Genomic DNA, 22,138 nt, shown 5'->3' on the forward strand with positions numbered 1-22,138 from the left:
TCCCACTGTCATCTCTGCCTGACCTCCTCCCACTGTCATCTCTGCCTGACCTCCTCCCACTGTCATCTCCCTGAACTCCTCCCACTGTTTTCTCTGCTTGACCTCCTCCCACTGTCATCTCTGCCTGAACTCCTCCCACTGTCATCTCTGCCTGACCTCCACCCACTGTCATCTCTGCCTGACCTCCTCCCACTGTCATCTCTGCCTGACCTCCACCCACTGTCATCTCTGCCTGACCTCCTCCCACTGTTATCTCTGACCTCCTCCCACTGTCATCTCTGCCTGACCTCCTCCCACTGTCATCTCTGCCTGACCTCCTCCCACTGTCATCTCTGCTTGACCTCCTCCCACTGTCATCTCTGCCTGACCTCCTCCCACTGTCATCTCTGCCTGACCTCCTCCCACTGTCATCTCTGCCTGACCTCCTCCCACTGTCATCTCTGCCTGACCTCCTCCCACTGTCATCTCTGCTTGACCTCCTCCCACTGTCATCTCTGCCTGACCTCCTCCCACTGTCATCTCTGCCTGACCTCCTCCCACTGTCATCTCTGCCTGACCTCCTCCCACTGTCATCTCTGCCTGACCTCCTCCCACTGTCATCTCTGCCTGACCTCCTCCCACTGTCATCTCTGCCTGACCTCCTCCCACTGTCATCTCTGCCTGACCTCCACCCCTCATCTCTGCCTGACCTCCCCACTGTCATCTCTGCCTGACCTCCTCCTACTGTCATCTCTGCCTGACCTCCTCCCACTGTCATCTCTGCCTGACCTCCTCCCCTGTCATCTCTGCCTGACCTCCTCCCACTGTCATCTCTGCCTGACCTCTACCCACTGTCATCTCTGCCTGACCTCCTCCCACTGCCATCTCTGCCTGACCTCCACCCACTGTCATCTCTGCCTGACCTCCTCCCACTGTCATCTCTGCCTGACCTCCACCCACTGCCATCTCTGCCTGACCTCCACCCACTGTCATCTCTGCCTGACCTCCTCCTACTGTCATCTCTGCCTGACCTCCTCCTAAGTCATCTCTGCCTGACCTCCTCCTACTGTCATCTCTGCCTGACCTCCACCCACTGTCGTCTCTGCCTGACCTCCTCCCACTGTCATCTCTGCCTGACCTCCTCCCTAAGTCATCTCTGCCTGACCTCCTCCTACTGTCATCTCTGCCTGACCTCCACCCACTGTCATCTCTGCCTGATCTCCTCCTACTGCCATCTCTGCCTGACCTCCTCCCACTGTCATCTCTGCCTGACCTCCTCCCACTGTCATATCTGCCTGACCTCCACCCACTGTCATCTCTACCTGACCTCCACCCACTGTCATCTCTGCCTGACCTCCTCCCACTGTCATCTCTGCCTGACCTCCTCCCACTGTCATCTCTGCCTGACCTCCTCCCACTGTCGTCTCTGCCTGATCTCCACCCACTGTCATCTCTGCCTGACCTCCTCCCACTGTCATCTCTGCTTGACCTCCTCCCACTGTCATCTCTGCCTGACCTCCTCCCACTGTCATCTCTGCCTGACCTCCTCCCACTGTCATCTCTGCCTGACCTCCTCCCACTGTCATCTCTGCCTGACCTCCTCCCACTGTCATCTCTGCCTGACCTCCTCCCACTGTCATCTCTGCCTGACCTCCTCCCACTGTCATCTCTGCCTGACCTCCTCCCACTGTCGTCTCTGCCTGACCTCCTCCCACTGTCTCTGCCTGACCACCTCCTACTGTCATCTCTGCTTGACCTCCTCCCACTGTCAGCTGACCTCCTCCCACTGTCATATCTGCCTGACCTCCTCCTAAATGATCTCCTCCCACTGTCATCTCTGCCTGACCTCCTCCTACTGTCATCTCTGCCTGATCTCCTCCCACTGTCATATCTGCCTGATCTCCTCCCACTGTCATCTCTGCCTGACCTCCTCCCACTGTCATCTCTACCTGACCTCCACCCACTGTCATCTCTGCCTAACCTCCTCCCACTATCATCTCTACCTGACCTCCTCCCACTGTCATCTCTGCCTGACCTCCTCCCACTGTCATCTCTGCCTGACCTCCACCCACTGTCATCTCTGCCTGACCTCCTCCACTGTCATCTCTGCTTGACCTCCTCCCACTGTCATCTCTGCCTGACCTCCTCCCACTGTCATCTCTGCCTGACCTCCTCCCACTGTCATCTCTGCCTGACCTCCTCCCACCGTCATCTCTGCCTGACCTCCACCCACCGTCATCTCTGCCTGACCTCCTCCCACCGTCGTCTCTGCCTGACCTCCTCCCACTGTCGTCTCTGCTTGACCTCCTCCCACTGTCATCTCTGCCTGACCTCCTCCCACTGTCATCTCTGCTTGACCTCCACCCACTGTCGTCTCTGCCTGACCTCCACCCACTGTCATCTCTGCCTGACCTCCTCCCACTGTCATCTCTGCCTGACCTCCTCCCACTGTCATCTCTGCCTGACCTCCTCCCACTGTCATCTCTACCTGACCTCCTCCCACTGTCATCTCTGCCTGACCTCCTCCCACTGTCATCTCTGCCTGACCTCCTCCCACTGTCATCTCTGCCTGACCTCCTCCCACTGTCATCTCTGCCTGACCTCCTCCCACTGTCATCTCTGCCTGACCTCCTCCCACTGTCATCTCTGCCTGACCTCCTCCTACTGTCATCTCTGCCTGACCTCCTCCCACTGTCATCTCTGCCTGACCTCCTCCCACTGTCATCTCTGCCTGACCTCCTCCCACTGTCATCTCTGCCTGACCTCCTCCCACTGTCGTCTCTGCCTGATCTCCTCCCACTGTCATCTCTGCCTGACCTCCTCCCACTGTCATCTCTGCTTGACCTCCTCCCACTGTCATCTCTGCCTGACCTCCTCCCACTGTCATCTCTGCCTGACCTCCTCCCACTGTCATCTCTGCCTGACCTCCTCCCACTGTCATCTCTGCCTGACCTCCTCCCACTGTCATCTCTGCCTGACCTCCTCCCACTGTCATCTCTGCCTGACCTCCTCCCACTGTCATCTCTGCCTGACCTCCTCCCACTGTCGTCTCTGCCTGACCTCCTCCCACTGTCGTCTCTGCCTGACCACCTCCTACTGTCATCTCTGCTTGACCTCCTCCCACTGTCATCTCTGCCTGACCTCCTCCCACTGTCATATCTGCCTGACCTCCTCCTACTGTCATCTCTACCTGATCCTCCCACTGTCATCTCTGCCTGACCTCCTCCTACTGTCATCTCTGCCTGATCTCCTCCCACTGTCATCTCTGCCTGACCTCCTCCCACTGTCATATCTGCCTGATCTCCTCCCACTGTCATCTCTGCCTGACCTCCTCCCACTGTCATCTCTACCTGACCTCCACCCACTGTCATCTCTGCCTAACCTCCTCCCACTATCATCTCTACCTGACCTCCTCCCACTGTCATCTCTGCCTGACCTCCTCCCACTGTCATCTCTGCCTGACCTCCACCCACTGTCATCTCTGCCTGACCTCCTCCTACTGTCATCTCTGCTTGACCTCCTCCCACTGTCATCTCTGCCTGACCTCCTCCCACTGTCATCTCTGCCTGACCTCCTCCCACTGTCATCTCTGCCTGACCTCCTCCCACCGTCATCTCTGCCTGACCTCCACCCACCGTCATCTCTGCCTGACCTCCTCCCAGTCGTCTCTGCCTGACCTCCTCCCACTGTCGTCTCTGCTTGACCTCCTCCCACTGTCATCTCTGCCTGACCTCCTCCCACTGTCATCTCTGCTTGACCTCCACCCACTGTCGTCTCTGCCTGACCTCCACCCACTGTCATCTCTGCCTGACCTCCTCCCACTGTCATCTCTGCCTGACCTCCTCCCACTGTCATCTCTGCCTGACCTCCTCCCACTGTCATCTCTACCTGACCTCCTCCTACTGTCATCTCTGCCTGACCTCCTCCCACTGTCATCTCTGCCTGATCTCCTCCCACTGTCATCTCTGCCTGACCTCCTCCCAGTCATCTCTGCCTGTTTCATCTCTGCCTGACCTCCTCCCACTGTCATCTCTACCTGACCTCTCCTACTGTCATCTCTGCCTGGTCATCTCTGCCTGATCTCCTCCCAGTCATCTCTGCCTGACCTTGTCATCTCTGCCTGATCTCCTCCTACTGTCATCTCTGCCTGACCTCCTCTCAGTCATCTCTACCTGACCTCCTCCTACTGTCATCTCTTGACCTCCTCCAGTCATCTCTGCCTGTTGTCATCTCTGCCTGACCTCCTCCCACTGTCATCTCTGCCTGACCTCCTCCCACTGTCATCTCTACCTGACCTCCTCCTACTGTCATCTCTACCTGACCTCCTCCTACTGTCATCTCTGCCTGACCTCCTCCCACTGTCATCTCTGCCTGACCTCCTCCTACTGTCATCTCTGCCTGACCTCCTCCCACTGTCATCTCTGCTTGACCTCCTCCCACTGTCATCTCTGCCTGACCTCCTCCTACTGTCAGAGACCTCCTTTCATCTCTGCTTGACCTCCTCCCACTGTCAGCCTGACCTCCACCCACTGTCATCTCTTGACCTCCTCCCACTGTCATCTCTGCCTGACCTCCTCCACTGTCAGTTGTCATCTCTGCCTGACCTCCTCCCACTGTCATCTCTGCCTGACCTCCTCCCACTGTCATTCTGCCTGACCTCCTCCCACTGTTGTGACCTCCACCCAGTCATTCTGCTTGACCTCCTCCCACTGTCATCTCTGCCTGACCTCCACCCACTGTCATCTCTGCCTGACCTCCTCCTACTGTCATCTCTGCCTGACCTCCTCCCACTGTCATCTCTGTCTGACCTCCTCCTACTGCCATCTCTGTAATACTGTAAAGCGAAATAAAGCCTGACTCAAATGACATTGAATACACTGCAAATTGAGTTGTTTAAAAATATATAAAAGAACCTTGAAGATTATGGAGAAACATCTCCCCTCCACCGGCTCCTCTGTGTTCTTCCTCAGACCCTCCGATTGACGGCCAGCACGCACCGCCGAGATGTCCTTAATGGAGACTGTAGAGGAGAGGAGACGAGAGGAGAGGGAGGGAGCGGGGTTATTGTCTACAACAGGATCGCTCAGACTATATTGTAAAGCAACTTTGAATACCAAAGAACCAGTGTTGAATACCAAAGAACCTGTGTTGAATACCAAAGAACCAGTGTTGCCCAACCCAATCCAATCTTGACTACTGCAACTCACTACTCTCCGGCATCAACTCAAGCTCCCTCCATAATCTGCCAATGGTTCAGAACTCTGCAGCCCGACTCGTCACCCACATTAAGTCCTGGCAGAACATCACCCCTGTCAAATCAAATCAAATTGTATTTGTCACATGCGCCGAATACAACAGGTATAGACTTCACCGTGAAATTGCCCAGTCCTCCCCCAGCAGGGATTACAAGATCCTCTTTCTGATCTGCAAAGCCCTTCACCACCTTGCCAGAGTTTCAGCGACAGGGCCTTCTCCAGGCTTTCTCCAGAGTTTCAGCGACAGGGTCTTCTCCAGGCTTTCTCCAGAGTTTCAGCGACAGGGTCTTCTCCAGGGTTGTACCAGAGTTTCAGCGACAGGGTCTTCTCCAGGGTTGTACCAGAGTTTCAGCGACAGGGCCTTCTCCAGGGTTGTTCCAGAGTTTCAGCGACAGGGTCTTCTCCAGGCTTTCTCCAGAGTTTCAGCGACAGGGTCTTCTCCAGGCTTTCTCCAGAGTTTCAGTGACAGGGTCTTCTCCAGAGTTGCTCCAGAGTTTCAGTGACAGGGCCTTCTCCAGGGTTGTTCCAGAGTTTCAGCGGCAGGGCCTTCTCCAGAGTTTCAGCGACAGGGCCTTTCTCCAGGGTCGTACCAGAGTTTCAGCGACAGGGCCTTCTCCAGAGTTGCTCCAGAGTTTCAGCGACAGGGCCTTTCTCCAGGGTTGTTCCAGAGTTTCAGTGACAGGGCCTTCTCCAGAGTTGCTCCAGAGTTTCAGCGACAGGGCCTTTCTCCAGGGTTGTTCCAGAGTTTCAGCGACAGGGCCTTTCTCCAGGGTTGTTCCAGAGTTTCAGCGACAGGGCCTTTCTCCAGGGTTGTTCCAGAGTTTCAGCGACAGGGCCTTCTCCAGGGTTGCTCCAGAATTTCAGCGACAGGGCCTTCTCCAGGGTTGTACCAGAGTTTCAGCGACAGGGCCTTCTCCAGGGTTGCTCCAGAATTTCAGCGACAGGGCCTTCTCCAGGGTTGTACCAGAGTTTCAGCGACAGGGCCTTTCTCCAGGGTTGTTCCAGAGTTTCCTACCTCTTTGACACTACAAAGACACTCCTCTCTCCTCCATACTGAGCACCACCTAACCTAAACCCTTAACCTACCCTTACCCTAAACAGGGTCTGTATTCTAACCCCAATCCCGCCCCTTACCCTAAACAGGGTCTGTATTTTAACCCCAATCCCACCCCTTACCCTAAACAGGGTCTGTATTCTAACCCCAATCCCGCCCCTTACCCTAAACAGGGTCTGTATTTTAACCCCAATCCCGCCCCTTACCCTAAACAGGGTCTGTATTCTAACCCCAATCCCGCCCCTTACCCTAAACCCGGGTCTGTATTCTAACCCCAATCCCGCCCCTTACCCTAAACAGGGTCTGTATTCTAACCCCAATCCGCCCCTTACCCTAAACCTGGGTTTGTATGTTAATCCCAAACCTCTCCTCTCCATATACTGATACACTCTTTCCCTTCCTTGACCCCTCCCCTCTCCTCTTTTTTCATGTTTTGATAGTCTGATGTCGTTTGGTTTTGACGACTGTTTTTATTTTAATTCATTTTTTTTTTTTATGACTTTGGGTCCATTAAAAAGCACTCCATAAATCCCATGTATAATTATTATTATTAAAGACTTCACATAGAAAAAGAGAAATGAAATATCATTTTAATAAACAGGAAGTCACATAGGAAACGTGCAAAAGACAGTTAAGGTTTGGCGTTCCCTAGAACCAGGAATTACTTTATACTAGTTCAGCGTTGATTGACTACTACGATGGGAGGTTTTTTTGTGTGTACTTTGGATACTAAATTGTCTGAGGCTTTTGTTTCCGTAGTCTTCTGTGTATGTTCTGCATTCAAGTGAACTTTGCTTTGTGTCATAAAATATAATAGACTATAAAAATACTCATAAACCAGCTCTGGAAATTTCCACTCAAGATTACAGAATTGACAAAAAAACAAAAACACACAATTTCAAAAGTATATAAAAGATCAAATACAAAAAAAAAAAAAAAACGGTTTAGACCCTTGAAACACCTTATTAAAAACGACAAACAAAATGCCTTCAAATTCTTTCTTTATCTCCTTATTTGTTAAAAAAAACAACTAAAAAAACAGCTTATCCAATGAAAACACTAATTTCTCTCTGACTTAGAGACCTGTCTGTGCTAAGAGTGACTAAGAAAAAGCCATGAGCTCCTGTCACCATTGTTATTATCAAACTCTCAGTGGTGACAGACTTTTATGGTCTGTGAACCTAAAGATTTAACCCATAAAAAGGTGCCATCATGGAGCTGAATAAAATATCAAATCATGTCAAGTATTACGTATTATAGTATACGTATTTCAATCTAGCGGCCTAAATCAAATAAATAAAAAACTATCCACATTTTTCATTCATCTAAATTAATGCCAGATTAGATATCTGTACATATTGCAGTAATTACCATAACAGAAAAATAGAATCGTTTTTTTATCTGAGACCTGAGTGTAAAGGTAGAGGATACTGGATTCTAAAACATTCCCTACCCTAACCACTCCTGTAGATCTTAGAGGACTAGGTTTTATTTTACCTATATTTAACTAGGCAAATCAGGTAAGGACAAATTCTTATTTACAATGACGGCCTAACCTGGGCGACGCTGGGCTAATTGTGTGCCGCCAGTTGTGGTACAGCCTGGAATTGAACCAGGGTCTGTAGTGACACCTGAGATGCAGTGCCTTAGACCACTGCGCCACTCGGGAGATAGGTTTCACCTTAAGGTAATTGCAGGGACTGTGTGTGGAATGGGCTTGGTCAATCCCTCAGCTCTTCTGATAGAGTAACTCAGTCGTAGATGTGGCCATTTACAGATAGTTAGCCTTCCTGAGAACTAACTGAGAACTACCTCAGGCTCAGGGCTCAGGGCTCAGGCCTCAGGGCTCAGGGCTCAGCCTCAGGGCTCAGGGCTCAGGGAGATAAGGACCCACCTGGCTGCCACAGGTGTGGATGTGAGACAGACAATGACAAGGCCATGCACTGCATCACTGGTGCACTGACTAATTGACATCTCTGACTCTAGCCGTAGTAGGACTCCCATGTTCACCAGCAGGGGTTAAATAGGGGAGGGGTTGTAGGGTTAGAAAGTAATAAAGGAAAATATATATTTTTTAAATATATGTATGTATGTGTGTGTGTATATGTATGTATGTATGTATGTATGTATGTATGTATGTATGTATGTATGTATGTATGTATGTATGTATGTATGTATGTATGTATGTATGTATGTATGTATGTATGTATGTATGTACATTTAAGTGCTCTTATCCAGAGCGTGTGTGACATCCAGTGGAACAGTCACTTTACAATAGTGTAAAAGGGGGGTGAGAAGGATTACTTATCCTATCCTAGGTATTCCTTAAAGAGGTGGGGTTTCAGGTGTCTCCGGAAGGTGGTGATTGACTGCTGTCCTGGCGTGTGAGGGAGTTTGTTCCACCATTGGGGGCCAGTGCGAACAGTTTTGACTGGGCTGTGAACTGTACTTCCTCAGTGGTAGGGAGGCGAGCAGGCCAGAGGTGGATGAACGCAGTGCCCTTGTTTGGGTGTAGGGCCTGATCATGTATGTATGTATGTACAGTACCAGTCAAAAGTTTGGACACAACTACTCATTCCAGTGTTTGTCTTTATTTGTACTATTTTCTACCTTGTAGAATAATAGCAAAGACATTTAAACTATGAAATAACACATATGGAATCATGTAGTAACTAACCAATAAGGTGCATATTATATATTTGAGCCAAGAGTGTGCAAAGCTGTCAAGGCAAAGGGTTGCTACTTTGAAGAATCTAAAATCTAAAATCTATTTTGATTTGTTCAACACTTTTTTGGTTACTACATGACTCCATATGTTTTATTTCATAGTTTTGATGTCTTCACTTGTAGATATAGTAAAAAAAAACACACAAAAAACACCTTGAATGAGTAGGTGTGTCCAAACTTTTGACTGGTACTGTATATGTGTGTATGTATATATATATATATATATATATATATATATATATATATATATATATATATATATATATATATATATTTGCAAAACATAGATATGGGGGATTGGAAGTGATGCAGACAATTACATTGATGGACACTACAATCTATCTGCAATATTAAAGCCGATCTACCCCCCCACCCCCCTAAAAACTGTTTTTCTTTAAATCAACTCTAAGTGTTCCCCCTGAGATGAAACCCCTGTTTTTTTATCTCCTAAATCCACCCTTATCTCCTAATGGACATCATAGAAGGACATTGAAAACAGAACAAAGAGCCAACAAACTCCTATCCACCACAAACTCCTATCCACCACACCCCAACACTAGAGACAGACGGTCGGGGAGATGGACAGTCATACACACGTGTGGATGGATGGCACCATGGTGGTTTTCACGGACAGCACTCACAGGTCTGGTTGAACTTGAAGGTCTTCTTGGACTCGTGCCACATGGTCTGGCAGTCCTCCTGTAGCTTGTAGAAGCGGGTCTTCTTCCAGGAGGAAGATCTCACCTTCAGAAGGTCCCCACCCACCAGCAGGAACTGGAGGTCTGTGTCCCCCTCCATACCTGAGGATGGGAGAGACAGAGTGTCAGGAGGATAGTAGCTACTGTATAGGCAATAAAGGCAGGTTATTATTAGAGGTTCACGTCTCCCTCAAGAGGGAAAGATATAAAATACAGACTATTAAGACAATAAAGTGATGCTGTAAGAAGAAGACTTAGCTGGATCAATAAAAAAAATATATAAAGAAAGAATGGAGCCTATAAGGGACAGATCGAAATGAACAGGGTAGGGTGGTTTTTATTGGTAATAGGGGAGGGTAGGGTGGTTTTTATTGGTAATAGGGGAGAGTAGGGTGGTTTTTATTGGTAATAGGGGAGGGTAGGGTGGTTTTTATTGGTAATAGGGGAGGGTAGGGTGGTTTTTATTGGTAATAGGGGAGGGTAGGGTGGTTTTTATTGGTAATGGGGGAGAGTAGGGTGGTTTTTATTGATAATAGGGGAGAGTAGGGTGGTTTTTATTGATAATAGGGGAGAGTAGGGTGGTTTTTATTGGTAATAGGGGAGGGTATGGTGGTTTTTATTGGTAATAGGGGAGGGTAGGGTGGTTTTTATTGATAATAGGGGAGAGTAGGGTGGTTTTTATTGGTAATAGGGGAGGGTAGGGTGGTTTTTATTGGTAATAGGGGAGGGTAGGGTGGTTTGTATTGGCCATAGGGGAGGGGAAGGTGGTTTTTATTGGTAATAGGGGAGGGTAGGGTGGTTTTATTGGTAATAGGGGAGGGTAGGGTGGTTTTTATTGGTAATAGGGGAGGGGAAGGTGTTTTTTATTGGCCATAGGGGAGGGAGGGTGGTTTTTATTTTACTGGCCACAGGGGAGGGTAGGGTGGTTTTTATTGGTAATAGGGAAGGGTAGGGTGGTTTTTATTGGTAATAGGGGAGGGTAGGGTGGTTTGTATTGGCCATAGGGGAGGGGAAGGTGGTTTTTATTGGTAATAGGGGAGGGGAAGGTGGTTTTTATTGGTAATAGGGGAGGGTAGGGTGGTTTTTATTGGTAATAGGGAGAGTAGGGTGTTTTTTATTGGTAATAGGGGAGGGTAGGGTGGTTTTTATTGGTAATAGGGGAGGGTAGGGTGGTTTGTATTGGCCATAGGGGAGGGGAAGGTGGTTTGTATTGGTAATAGGGGAGGGGAAGGTGGTTTTTATTGGTAATAGGGGAGGGTAGGGTGGTTTTTATTGGTAATAGGGGAGGGAGGGTGGTTTTTATTGGTAATAGGGGAGGGTAGGGTGGTTTTTATTGGCAATAGGGGAGGGAGGGTGGTTTTTATTGGTAATAGGGGAGGGTATGGTGGTTTTTATTGGTAATAGGGGAGGGTAGGGTGGTTTTTATTGGTAATAGGGGAGGGTAGGGTGGTTTTTATTGGTAATAGGGGAGGGGAGGGTGGTTTTTATTGGCCATAGGGGAGGGAGGGTGGTTTTTATTTTACTGGCCACAGGGGAGGGGAGGGTGGTTTTTATTTTACTGGCCACAGGGGAGGGGAGGGTGGTTTTTATTGGCCACAGGGGAGGGGAGGGTGGTTTTTATTGGCCACAGGGGAGGGGAGGGTGGTTTTTATTGGCCACAGGGGAGGGGAGGGTGGTTTTTATTGGCCACAGGGGAGGGGAGGGTGGTTTTTATTGGCCACAGGGGAGGGGAATGTGGTTTTTATTGGCCACAGATGAGGGAGGGTGGTTTTTATTTTACTGGTCACAGGGGAGGGGAAGGTGTTTTTTATTGGCACAGGGGAGAGGAAGCCACATGTGAGGGAGGTTGGTTTTTATTGGCCACAGGGGAGGGGAAGGTGGTTTTTATTGGCCACAGGGGAGGGAGGGTGGTTTTTATTGGCCACAGGGGAGGGAGGGTGGTTTTTATTGGCCACAGGGGAGGGGAGGGTGGTTTTTATTGGCCACAGGGGAGGGGAGGGTGGTTTTTATTGGCCACAGGGGAGGGAGGGTGGTTTTTATTGGCCACAGGGGAGGGGAGGGTGGTTTTTATTGGCCACAGGGGAGGGAGGGTGGTTTTATTGGCCACAGGGGAGGGAGGGTGGTTTTTATTGGCCACAGGGGAGGGGAGGGTGGTTTTTATTGGCCACAGGGGAGGGAGGGTGGTTTTTATTGGCCACAGGGGGGGTTATTTTCATCAAACATAAATGTTTACGTTCAAATGCCTCTCCTGTGAAGTAGTTACGTGCGAGATAAGCTTAGTTTCCTGAAACAAGTCACATATGGGGGGGGGGGACTTGCCTGTTTTGCATGTTATTTTGCCATTACTATGTGTCACATATGGAGGGGGGCTTTACTATGTGTCACATATGGAGGGGGCGCTTTACTATGTGTCACATATCAGTTTCCAAACTATGTAAAATAATATACACTACCGTTCAAAAGTTTGGGGTCACTTAGAAAGTTCTTTGTTTTTGTCCATTAAAATAACATCAAATTGATCAGAAATACAGTGTAGACATTGTTAATGTTGTAATGGCCTGTAACGATCGTCTGTTGTGGAAGAAGGTGAGGACCAAAGCGCAGCGTGGTAAGTGTTCATGTTTTTAATCAAATAACTGAACACTGAACAAAACAACAAACGACAAACAAACAGTCCCCGTAAGGTGAATGAAAAAACACTATACAGGAAATAAACATCCACAACTCAAAAGTGAAACCAGGCTACCTAAGTATGATTCTCAATCAGGGACAACGATTGACAGCTGCCTCTGATTTGAGAACCATACCAGGCCGAATGACAGAAAATCCCAAATTATAGAAAAAAAAACATAGACAACCCACCCAATTCACGCCCTGACCATACTGAAACAAAGACATAATAAAATAACTAAGGTCAGAACGTGACATGGCCATTGTATTCTGGAAACTGCAGATCTTTTTATTCGTGCAATATCTACATAGGCGTACAGAGGCCCATTATCAGCAACCATCACTCCTGTGTTCCAATGTTGTAAAGCACCATAAATCCAGAGAAAGCCAGACTTTGAATCCAAAATTTACCCACGACGGACCGCCGCCCCACCTTCCTGTTCAAGTAAGCACAGCACAACAAGGTGAGTCCAAAAATGTGAGGAACAGACAGATATTGAAGGGGAAATCGACAAAGTGAAGGGGTCCAACTGAGTCCAACTGAGTCTAATATTGCGCTGATCCGCGTAATGATGGTGTAACGTCTCCTTCCATCTCACACTCTCAAAACACATAGATCCCCTGAACGCAGCTCACTCTCCAGCCCACTTTCCAGCTCACACTCTCAAACACATAGATCCCCTGAGTGCAGTTCACTCTCCAGATCCCAATCACCTGAATTCTGATCACCTGTTCACACACCTGTATGTCATTATCACACACTATTTAGTTCAGGTCTTTGCACCACATCATCGTGAGGTATTGTTTGTTTTGTGACACACTTCTATTCGGAGCTCTGTTTTTCCCCGTGATTTACTACTCCCGTGTATGATAGTTTTTGCCTTCCTTACTAACGATGCCTTTGGCCTATCGGATTTCCTGTTATCAACCTACTGCCTGGTCTCCCGTACAATACTAGCCCTTTCCCTGCCTGTACTGTTGCCTTTTTGTACCCCCTGTGTATGACCTTCTGCCTGCCACTGGACCCAGCTACCTGCCACCTCCTGTGGTCCTTTACAAATAAACACCTGCTGCGCCCTGCGCTCGAAACCAGCTCTCTGTCTCCCATCGTGTTCATTACAGATGGTGACAGCTGTGCGTAATGATGGGTAGCCTGAGGGGGAGCGGAAGCAGGCGTGACAGAAATGTTAAATGATTTATAGTTCTATTTTTTGATACATTTCAAACCAAATACTTTTATTAAAGTAGTATTTACTGGATGACTTTCCCTTCTAATTGAGTCCTTTTCTTTTAAGGTATCTTTAACTTTTACTCAAGTATGACAATTGGGTACTTTTTCCACCACTGCTATTTGCTTGGCTAGTTATAGCCTAATGTTAGCTCGCTAACATTGAACCTGGTTGGTTAGCTACCTGTAGATTCATGTAGGGTAGTATTGTCTTGAGTTGGGATTATGGTTCATTGTTTAACTAGCTAGCTAGCTACATATCTACGGGACATGTGGAGGTATCCATTTCAATAGAATGTCACTGAGACAACTCCGATTTCAGACCACGGGTAAGATAGTCTAGCTAGCTTCATTTTCAGATATGACATGTTTCTAATTTTGACATAAAGTCTTTTCATTTCAAGTGAGTGTGTACTGTTAGCTAGCTAGCTGAATGGGTGTAGACAAAGAAGAGCTCTCCAGTACATGCCAAAACCAAAAGGACATTTTCTCAAAAGTGAGGTTACAAGTTTATCAACTTTCAAAGCAGATTTATTTCCCTGTTGTTCCTCAAATGCCGTGTGTGATATACCATCTTGTAGCTTTGCGTCTCTGCTTTTATTCAACGTTAAAAAAAACAACTCAATTTAAAATTTCGCTACATAAGACTGAATCAAGGTGGTCAGTCACGTATGTATTTTTCTTTCTACTGACAAATCAAATCCATCCATCCAAACATGTGCAGCAACCAATTGATGAATGGAAAGAGGCCAACTGTTACAAAACACCAAAATGTTTAGTGAACTTCTGAGATTGTCAAGACCAGTCTTTGATATTGGTAGGGAGGGATGTATTTTCTGTTTGTCAACATTGACATAGTCTGTTTTTTTGTGGTGTTGAAAACACAAACCATGATTTTGAAGTGCCTTATGTCGCTATGCTTTGTTTATTGGTTGTGTGGTGCATTGGAATTAGTAACCTGTTGGTGGAGAATTCGATGCATATATTTTATATAATTAGAAATATGGCATCAAAATTTAGAAACTCTGATTTCCCCCCTAGCTGATCGTTGTCTGCAGCCGGCTCTGATTGTAGAGTAATGAAACAGGCAGGGAGAGTGAGCTCGTCTGTGGTGGTCGGTGAACCCTTAACCTTCTGGCCCTGAGCCCTGTGTGGCATCAACTGTGTCACAAAAGCATGCTGAAGTGGCAAAGTCGTTATATAAACATTTATAAACATTGCTGGGGCAGCAGGTAGTCTAGTGGTTAGAGAGTTGGGCCAGTAACCTGAAAGGTCAAATCCTCAAGCTGACAAGGTAAAAATCTGTCGTTCTGTCCCTGACCCACTGTTCCTCGGTCATCATTGTAAAAAATAATTTGTTCTTAACTGACTTGCCTAGTTAAATAAACACAAGGTTGCTATAGTTATTTTTGGTCTTAAGCATTATTTTGGTTCAATTCTATACAGTACAAGGGGAGGGTCATGTGATAATATTTCATGTTGGGGGGTTGGACCAGTCTGTCTCCTAACCTCATTCGAAATGGTTATAGTCAGCTTCCAGTGATCAGATCTTCACGTTTTTAGTTGCTTTAGGTTTGTTTAGGTTACTCCACATCATGGCCCCAGACACACCAGGTTTAACTAAATATATATAATTGTCACTGATGTTGACCGTTTGTATATTCTGGGGCACTTTATAATAGCGCCACGAAATAAAGCATTTGTCATTTATTAATAATGTACTCCAACCATAATATGTGTAATATGGGTCCTTATAAACCATTTACTAATCATGAGTTATTAAGCATTTTTTGTGTGGCCTCATCAAAAGCGTGAGCTATATAATCTTTATAAATACTGTAGCGACCCTGGTGTATAATCGCGGGTATCGACTTCCGCCACTTGAGCTTGTTTTTGAATGTATTTATTAAACAGTAACATGGAAAACATAGACATAACAGCCTGGACGAATACATTAAAAAAATATGAGAAAAAAAAAAAAAAAAAATCTTGCTACAGTGTAATGAAACAGGCAAGGAGTGCGGCCCGAGCCCTCAAACATCTGGCCCATAGCCACGCGACAATCGACTGTGCCACAAAACCATGCTTCAGTGGCAGAGTCGATATCCGCACATATACACCAGGGTCGCTACAATACTACTGTAACTGTAGGGAGTATGGAAAGAGTGCTATTGAATTTACATGGTGTAGGGATAGTGCTTTTGAATGTTAGATACTCTGGGCCTTTTTACGTGATAGAAAGACTTAAAAAGGTGTCAATAGTGAAAGTCGTGCCAGCTGATCCCAGGTACTACTGCCACCATACAGGCATTGGAAGTGCTATGGCTATTAGGTGACCTAGTGATCATGTGTCACAGTATATGTTGGCTACAGTCGCAGGTAGAAACAGCTGTCAAATGGTTGACACAACATCTTACAATATCACAGGTGTTCCCGTGGGTTATAGATAAGTAAACTTACCCAACAGTTTCACATTTAAACGCGTAGCCTTCTTGCTTTTTTCATTTTGAAGTAATTCCTCGGATCTGGTGCGTTTGGGCTTCCTTTGTATGCATTGCATTGTGACTTGAATTCCTTACAAATAGTATCCGTTGTTACAAATAGTATCCGTTGTTACAAAACAAAAGTGTCTTGTCAGCGAGAATACTATTCGTGCTTGGCGTTTTGAAAGGATCTTTCTTAAAGGGCGTGTACTACTCAAGGGTAAAAGTTCACTAATCATTTTACAGTCAACTCCACTCCTCAGTAAAGCGATAGGCAAATGCTGGTTACGGTAAGGAGAAAGCATCTGTTACGTGTTTTCGCGGTTTCACTGCGTGTACAGTACACTATCATTTTTTTTTTAAATGCCACTATGTTACTGTCCTGATACTGGCTACATATGCTATTAGATAGTTATGCTCGGTTTAAATCAGCATAATTTTAACCAAAGTGTCTAGTATACTAAGTAGCCCTATGCCATCATTCATAACATAGATTAAATAAATATATATATATATATCCAAATGTAAATGTTTATCAATATCATGAATGATGGCGTACTATTTATAGGAGTCATACTATAAGAGATGGCATCTGCCAAATGTGATTATTTTCATTATGGATAGCCTGCCTTACCTTACCTTACTTTGCCTGAGACTGCTGTACTTAGATGATATTGATAATAAGACCAGGTTGCCCTCTTGCGGTGAGATTCTAGAAGACATTGTGTGCAGGGCCGGTTCCAGGCATAAACGGACTCAGTTGGGTCTCAATTTACCAGTTAGATTTGCAGCAGTAAAATATTTTTTTTGCCGCGAGGTGGGGGGCCTCCAAGGGTATTTTGTCATCTCCTTACAATTATGAAATGTCTTATTGTTTTGTTGTGCAAAATGAAGTTATAACCCTGCCAGGAGCTACTGTAAACATAATACCATTGAATGGGGAGTATGGTGAGTATCATATGGAAACCAGAAAGTGAGCCACATAATGATTCAGACTGAGACAAACAAGATTTAGGCTAGATATTTAGCTAGAAGAGGATTGGTTCGCTTCACTCTCAACTGCCTGCCATTTCCTAGCTCAGTTGAATTCAAAATGGCCCACTAACCACTATCCCATAGCCACTATCCTGTACTAGGGATGTGTCAAACGGACCATTTTTCTTAACGTTTAAAAGGCCATTTTTTTTCTCTCGGTTTTCCGCTAAAACGATAAGAACAATTCATAAAACGTCACGTTAATTTACAACGAAGAACATATTACGTATGTTTGACCGCAGGAGCCGGGAAATGAAGTTAACTTCCACCCCGCACTGACATAGAACGCAGCTGCAGTAACATGTCTATAGCGACAATTGATAACTTTTCAGGCAATAATATATATATTTTTTTAAGTGCCGCATCAGGTCTGTACCTTTTCAGACAGTAGAATTCTGCTCCCGGCGTCAAAATGTTATGTATTTATTCCCTGACAACAATAAACGTCGCTGATTGATGTGCTGCTATGTTTTTTAAATTCCGTTTTTTAATTGTATGCTAGCTAGATGTGTTTTATTTATACTAAATGTCTTGGTAAATCACGGTATTTGACAAACATTAAAGTGCTGTTTTAGGAGAGTGGTCTGCGCGCAGCAGTTTGAGATTATATGATTGACAGTTCTGGTTGCCGAGTGATGGATTTTAGTCCCGCTTCATAAATGTCCGTTCATATCACCAGACAAGGTTTTTGAAAACCCGTAGTGTAGCCTACACTCACAGACAAACAAAGATGCCGTAGCCGAGGCGCTTTCAAGGGGCCACATCCCAATATGTTTGAAAAGCGTAATCAATACAGACTACCGGTAACCTTCTGTAATTTCACATGAGGCCAAAACGAAGAGTAGGCTACCCTGTGTGCACACAAGACTGGCCCTAAAAGACAATTGTTGCCATGAATAGGCTATGATATTCTACACGCAACAGAGTGAAGACTGAACACACACTATAAAACCTATAAAACTATATATCCCATAGCTGCTATCCGATAACCGCTGTCCTATAGCCGCTGTCCAATAGCCGCTGTCCTATAGCCACTGTCCTATAGCATCTGTCCTATAGTCCCTGTCCTATAGCCGCTGTCCAATAGCCGCTGTCCTATAGCCGCTGTCCTATAGCCGCTGTCCAATAGCCGCTGTCCTATAGCCACTGTCCTATAGCCTCTGTCCTATAGTCCCTGTCCTATAGCCGCTGTCCTATAGCCGCTGTCCAATAGCCGCTGTCCTATAGCCGCTGTCCTATAGCCGCTGTCCTATAGCCACTGTCCTATAGCCGCTGTCTAATAGCCGCTGTCCTATAGCCGCTGTCCAATAGCCGCTGTCCTATAGCCGCTGTCCAATAGCCGCTGTCCTATAGCCTCTTTCCAATAGCCGCTGTCCTATAGCCGCTGTCCTATAGCCGCTGTCCTATAGCCGCTGTCCAATAGCCGCTGTCCTATAGCCACTGTCCTATAGCATCTGTCCTATAGTCCCTGTCCTATAGCCGCTGTCCAATAGCCGCTGTCCTATAGCCGCTGTCCTATAGCCGCTGTCTAATAGCCGCTGTCCAATAGCCGCTGTCCTATAGCCTCTGTCCTATAGTCCCTGTCCTATAGCCGCTGTCCTATAGCCGCTGTCCAATAGCCGCTGTCCTATAGCCGCTGTCCTATAGCCGCTGTCCTATAGCCACTGTCCTATAGCCGCTGTCTAATAGCCGCTGTCCTATAGCCGCTGTCCAATAGCCGTGGTCCTATAGCCGCTGTCCAATAGCCGCTGTCCTATAGCCTCTTTCCAATAGCCGCTGTCCTATAGCCGCTGTCCTATAGCCGCTGTCCTATAGCCGCTGTCCTATAGCCGCTGTCCTATAGCCACTGTCCTATAGCCGCTGTCCAATAGCCGCTGTCCTATAGCCGCTGTCCAATAGCCGCTGTCCTATAGCCGCTGTCCAATAGCCGCTGTTCTATAGCCTCTGTCCAATAGCCGCTGTCCAATAGCCGCTGTCCTATAGCCGCTGTCCTATAGCCGCTGTCCAATAGCCGCTGTCCTATAGCCGCTGGCCCAAAGCCGCTGTCCAATAGTCGCTGTCCTATATCATCTGTCCAATAGCCGCTGTCCTATAGCCTCTGTCCAATAGCCGCTGTCCTATAGCCGCTGGCCCAAAGCCGCTGTCCAATAGTCGCTGTCCAATAGCCGCTGTCCAATAGCCGCTGTCCTATAGCCTCTGTCCAATAGCCGCTGTCCAATAGCCGCTGTCCTATAGCCGCTGTCCAATAGCCGCTGTCCTATAGCCGCTGTCCTATAGCCGCTGTCCAATAGCCGCTGTCCTATAGCCGCTGTCCAATAGCCGCTGTCCAATAGCCGCTGTCCTATAGCCGCTGTCCAATAGCCACTGTTCTATCCTTATATTTAGATAAGGCTGGCCTCCCGGGTGGCGCAGTGGTTAAGGGTGCTGTACTGCAGCGCCAGCTGTGCCATCAGAGACTCTGGGTTCGCGCCCAGGCTCTGTTGTAACCGTCATCCGGGTTAGGGAGGGTTTGGTCGGTAGGGATGTCCTTGTCTCATCGCGCACCAGCGACTCCTGTGGCGGGCCGGGCGCAGTACGCGCTAACCAAGGTTGCCAGGTGCACAGTGTTTCCTCCAGCACATTGGTGCGGCTGCCTTCCGGGCTGGATGCGCGCTGTGTTAAGAAGCAGTACGGCTGGTTGGGTTGTGTATCGGAGGACGCATGACTTTCAACCTTCGTCTCTCCCGAGCCCATACGGGAGTTGGGATAGTAGCTACTACAACAATTAAATACCACGAAATTGGGGAGAAAAAGGGGTAAAATTTTAAAATAATTTAAAAAAATAGATAAAAAAATAGAACATACCTATCCAATTGTGTCAGACCGACAGAAGTGCCCAGTAGTAGGGGATAGGGGCTAGGGGTCAAACAGAAGTACCCAACAGTAGGGCCTAGGGGTCAAACAGAGGTGCCCAGCAGTAGGGGGTAGGTATTATTAAACAGAGGTGCCCAGTAGTATGTGATAGGGGCTGAGGGTCCATGGACTGTATTGAATATAGAGTCTAGATGGTCCAGACCAAGGCCCCACCTTTTGACTACAGGTGGAATGCAATTAAACCAAAACCTCAGACATATCTTTCTTCAAATTCAAAGTGTGCCCTCAGACAAAAGTTGTGTTAGTGTTGTTGTTTGGGCAGTTGGTAAAGAATATGGGGGATGATAACGTTCACATTTCATACCCACCCCATGGAACTTATCCCCATGGAACTTATCCCCATGGAACTTATCCCCATGGAACTTATCCCCATGGAACTTATCCCCATGGAACTTATCCCCATGGAACTTATCCCCATGGAACTTATCCCCATGGAACATATCCCCATGGAACTTATCCCCATGGAACATATCCCCATGGAACTTATCCCCATGGAACTTATCCCCATGGAACTTATACCCATGGAACATATCCCCATGGAACTTATACCCATGGAACTTATCCCCATGGAACATATCCCCATGGAACTTATCCCCATGGAACATATCCCCATGGAACTTATCCCCATGGAACTTATACCCATGGAATTTATCTCCATGGAACTTATCCCCATGGAACATATCCCCATGGAACTTATCCCCATGGAATTTATCTCCATGGAACATATCCCCATGGAACTTATCTCCATGGAATTTATCTCCATGGAACTTATCCCCATGGAACTTATCCCCATGGAACTTATCCCCATGGAACTTATCCCCATGGAACTTATCTCCATGGAATTTATCTCCATGGAACTTATCCCCATGGAACTTATCCCCATGGAACTTATCCCCATGGAACATCTCCATGGAACTTATCCCCATGGAACTTATCCCCATGGAACTTATCCCCATGGAACTTATCCCCATGGAACTTATCTCCATGGAACTTATCCCCATGGAACTTATCTCCATGAAACTTATCCCCATGGAACTTATCCCCATGGAACTTATCCCCGTGGAACATATGTATCTATTTGATTTAGATGAGAGCAGTAGGATTGACTGAGATACAGTACATACATACATACATACATACATACATACATACATACATACATACATACATACATACATACATACATACATACATACAGACGCTGGTTATTGAGAAATAATGGGTGTTGATTCATGTAGGTTATGGCTGTGTATTATATTACCCTATGAGTAACCATTATGACTAACAGCATAACAGCTTCCTGTAATTATACACCTGTCGTAAACTATTTGGAATGTTGTTGGTCAAGACCATCACAATCAACAGTTGTACATTTAAATTAGTAAAACAACGAAAACAAATCAAAACATATCCTATTCGTGTTGCTTCAGATGACAAAATGTAACCTTTTGTAAGACGTCTAGATCAATAAATGATTTAATTCATCATTAAAAAAAAACAAAGTCTGTAGCTTTTACCGTGTTTGTCGTTTATCCCATTTGTTTCCATTATGTCAAATGTTCTTGTGCCTATGATAGTACCCGGGAAAGTTGTCCGTCTTCTCTGTCCGTCCTCCATCCTCCGAAGGCCCCCCCCCCACCCCGTTCTCTGCCGTGTGCGTAGTTACGCGTGCCTCGGATAGCCTAAAATCATTGTTTTTCTTATTCAAAGAGTACAATATAACATCCTCAAAAACATGAACTTTGTAAGGTTAGTTCTGAGGGCAGGTACTTTTCCTGTGGAAGATTGAAATGTCACTCCTCCTCCCCGTCTGTTGTCAACGAGTGATGTCACTGGCATCGTGATCCAGTTTTGGGGTTACTCCTTACGATACCATTTTCGTGTGAAGTCAACGCTAAATGCATAACATACTTTCAGAGTGACTTCATTGTGAACAAATTCTGTAGTGTCAACCGTCCTATTTATATTCAGAATGTATCAAATGTAGATGGATCAGTAAAATAATGAGCCTCTTCCCACTCAGAATGTCACAGATGACAAATGATAGATCAGTGATTCTCCGTTCGCAGAATCACTAGCGATCTCTAAGACAGCTG

At 46.8% G+C, this 22,138-nt stretch overlaps 1 protein-coding gene across 2 annotated transcripts in view; it reads right to left on the minus strand.

The window, feature by feature from the left end:
* Positions 1-21,672, minus strand: part of plcd1b (phospholipase C, delta 1b) — a 47,813-nt gene extending 26,141 nt beyond the window's left edge. The window contains exons 1-3 of one of the 2 annotated variants that reach the window (XM_052476008.1): positions 21,560-21,672; positions 9,657-9,815; positions 4,893-4,999 (exon numbers count right to left, since the gene is read on the minus strand). In XM_052476008.1, coding sequence (XP_052331968.1) covers positions 4,893-4,999; positions 9,657-9,815; positions 21,560-21,659 — 366 coding nt within the window. In that variant the 5' untranslated portion in view covers positions 21,660-21,672. Of the gene's footprint in view, positions 1-4,892; positions 5,000-9,656; positions 9,816-16,071; positions 16,382-21,559 lie in introns of those variants that run through there. The other variant, XM_052476007.1, reaches the window with a different exon arrangement.
* Between the last annotated feature and the right edge of the window lie 466 nt (positions 21,673-22,138).

This window comes from Oncorhynchus keta, chromosome 23 (genome assembly GCF_023373465.1).
Source record: "Oncorhynchus keta strain PuntledgeMale-10-30-2019 chromosome 23, Oket_V2, whole genome shotgun sequence".
Lineage (NCBI taxonomy): Eukaryota > Metazoa > Chordata > Actinopteri > Salmoniformes > Salmonidae > Oncorhynchus > Oncorhynchus keta.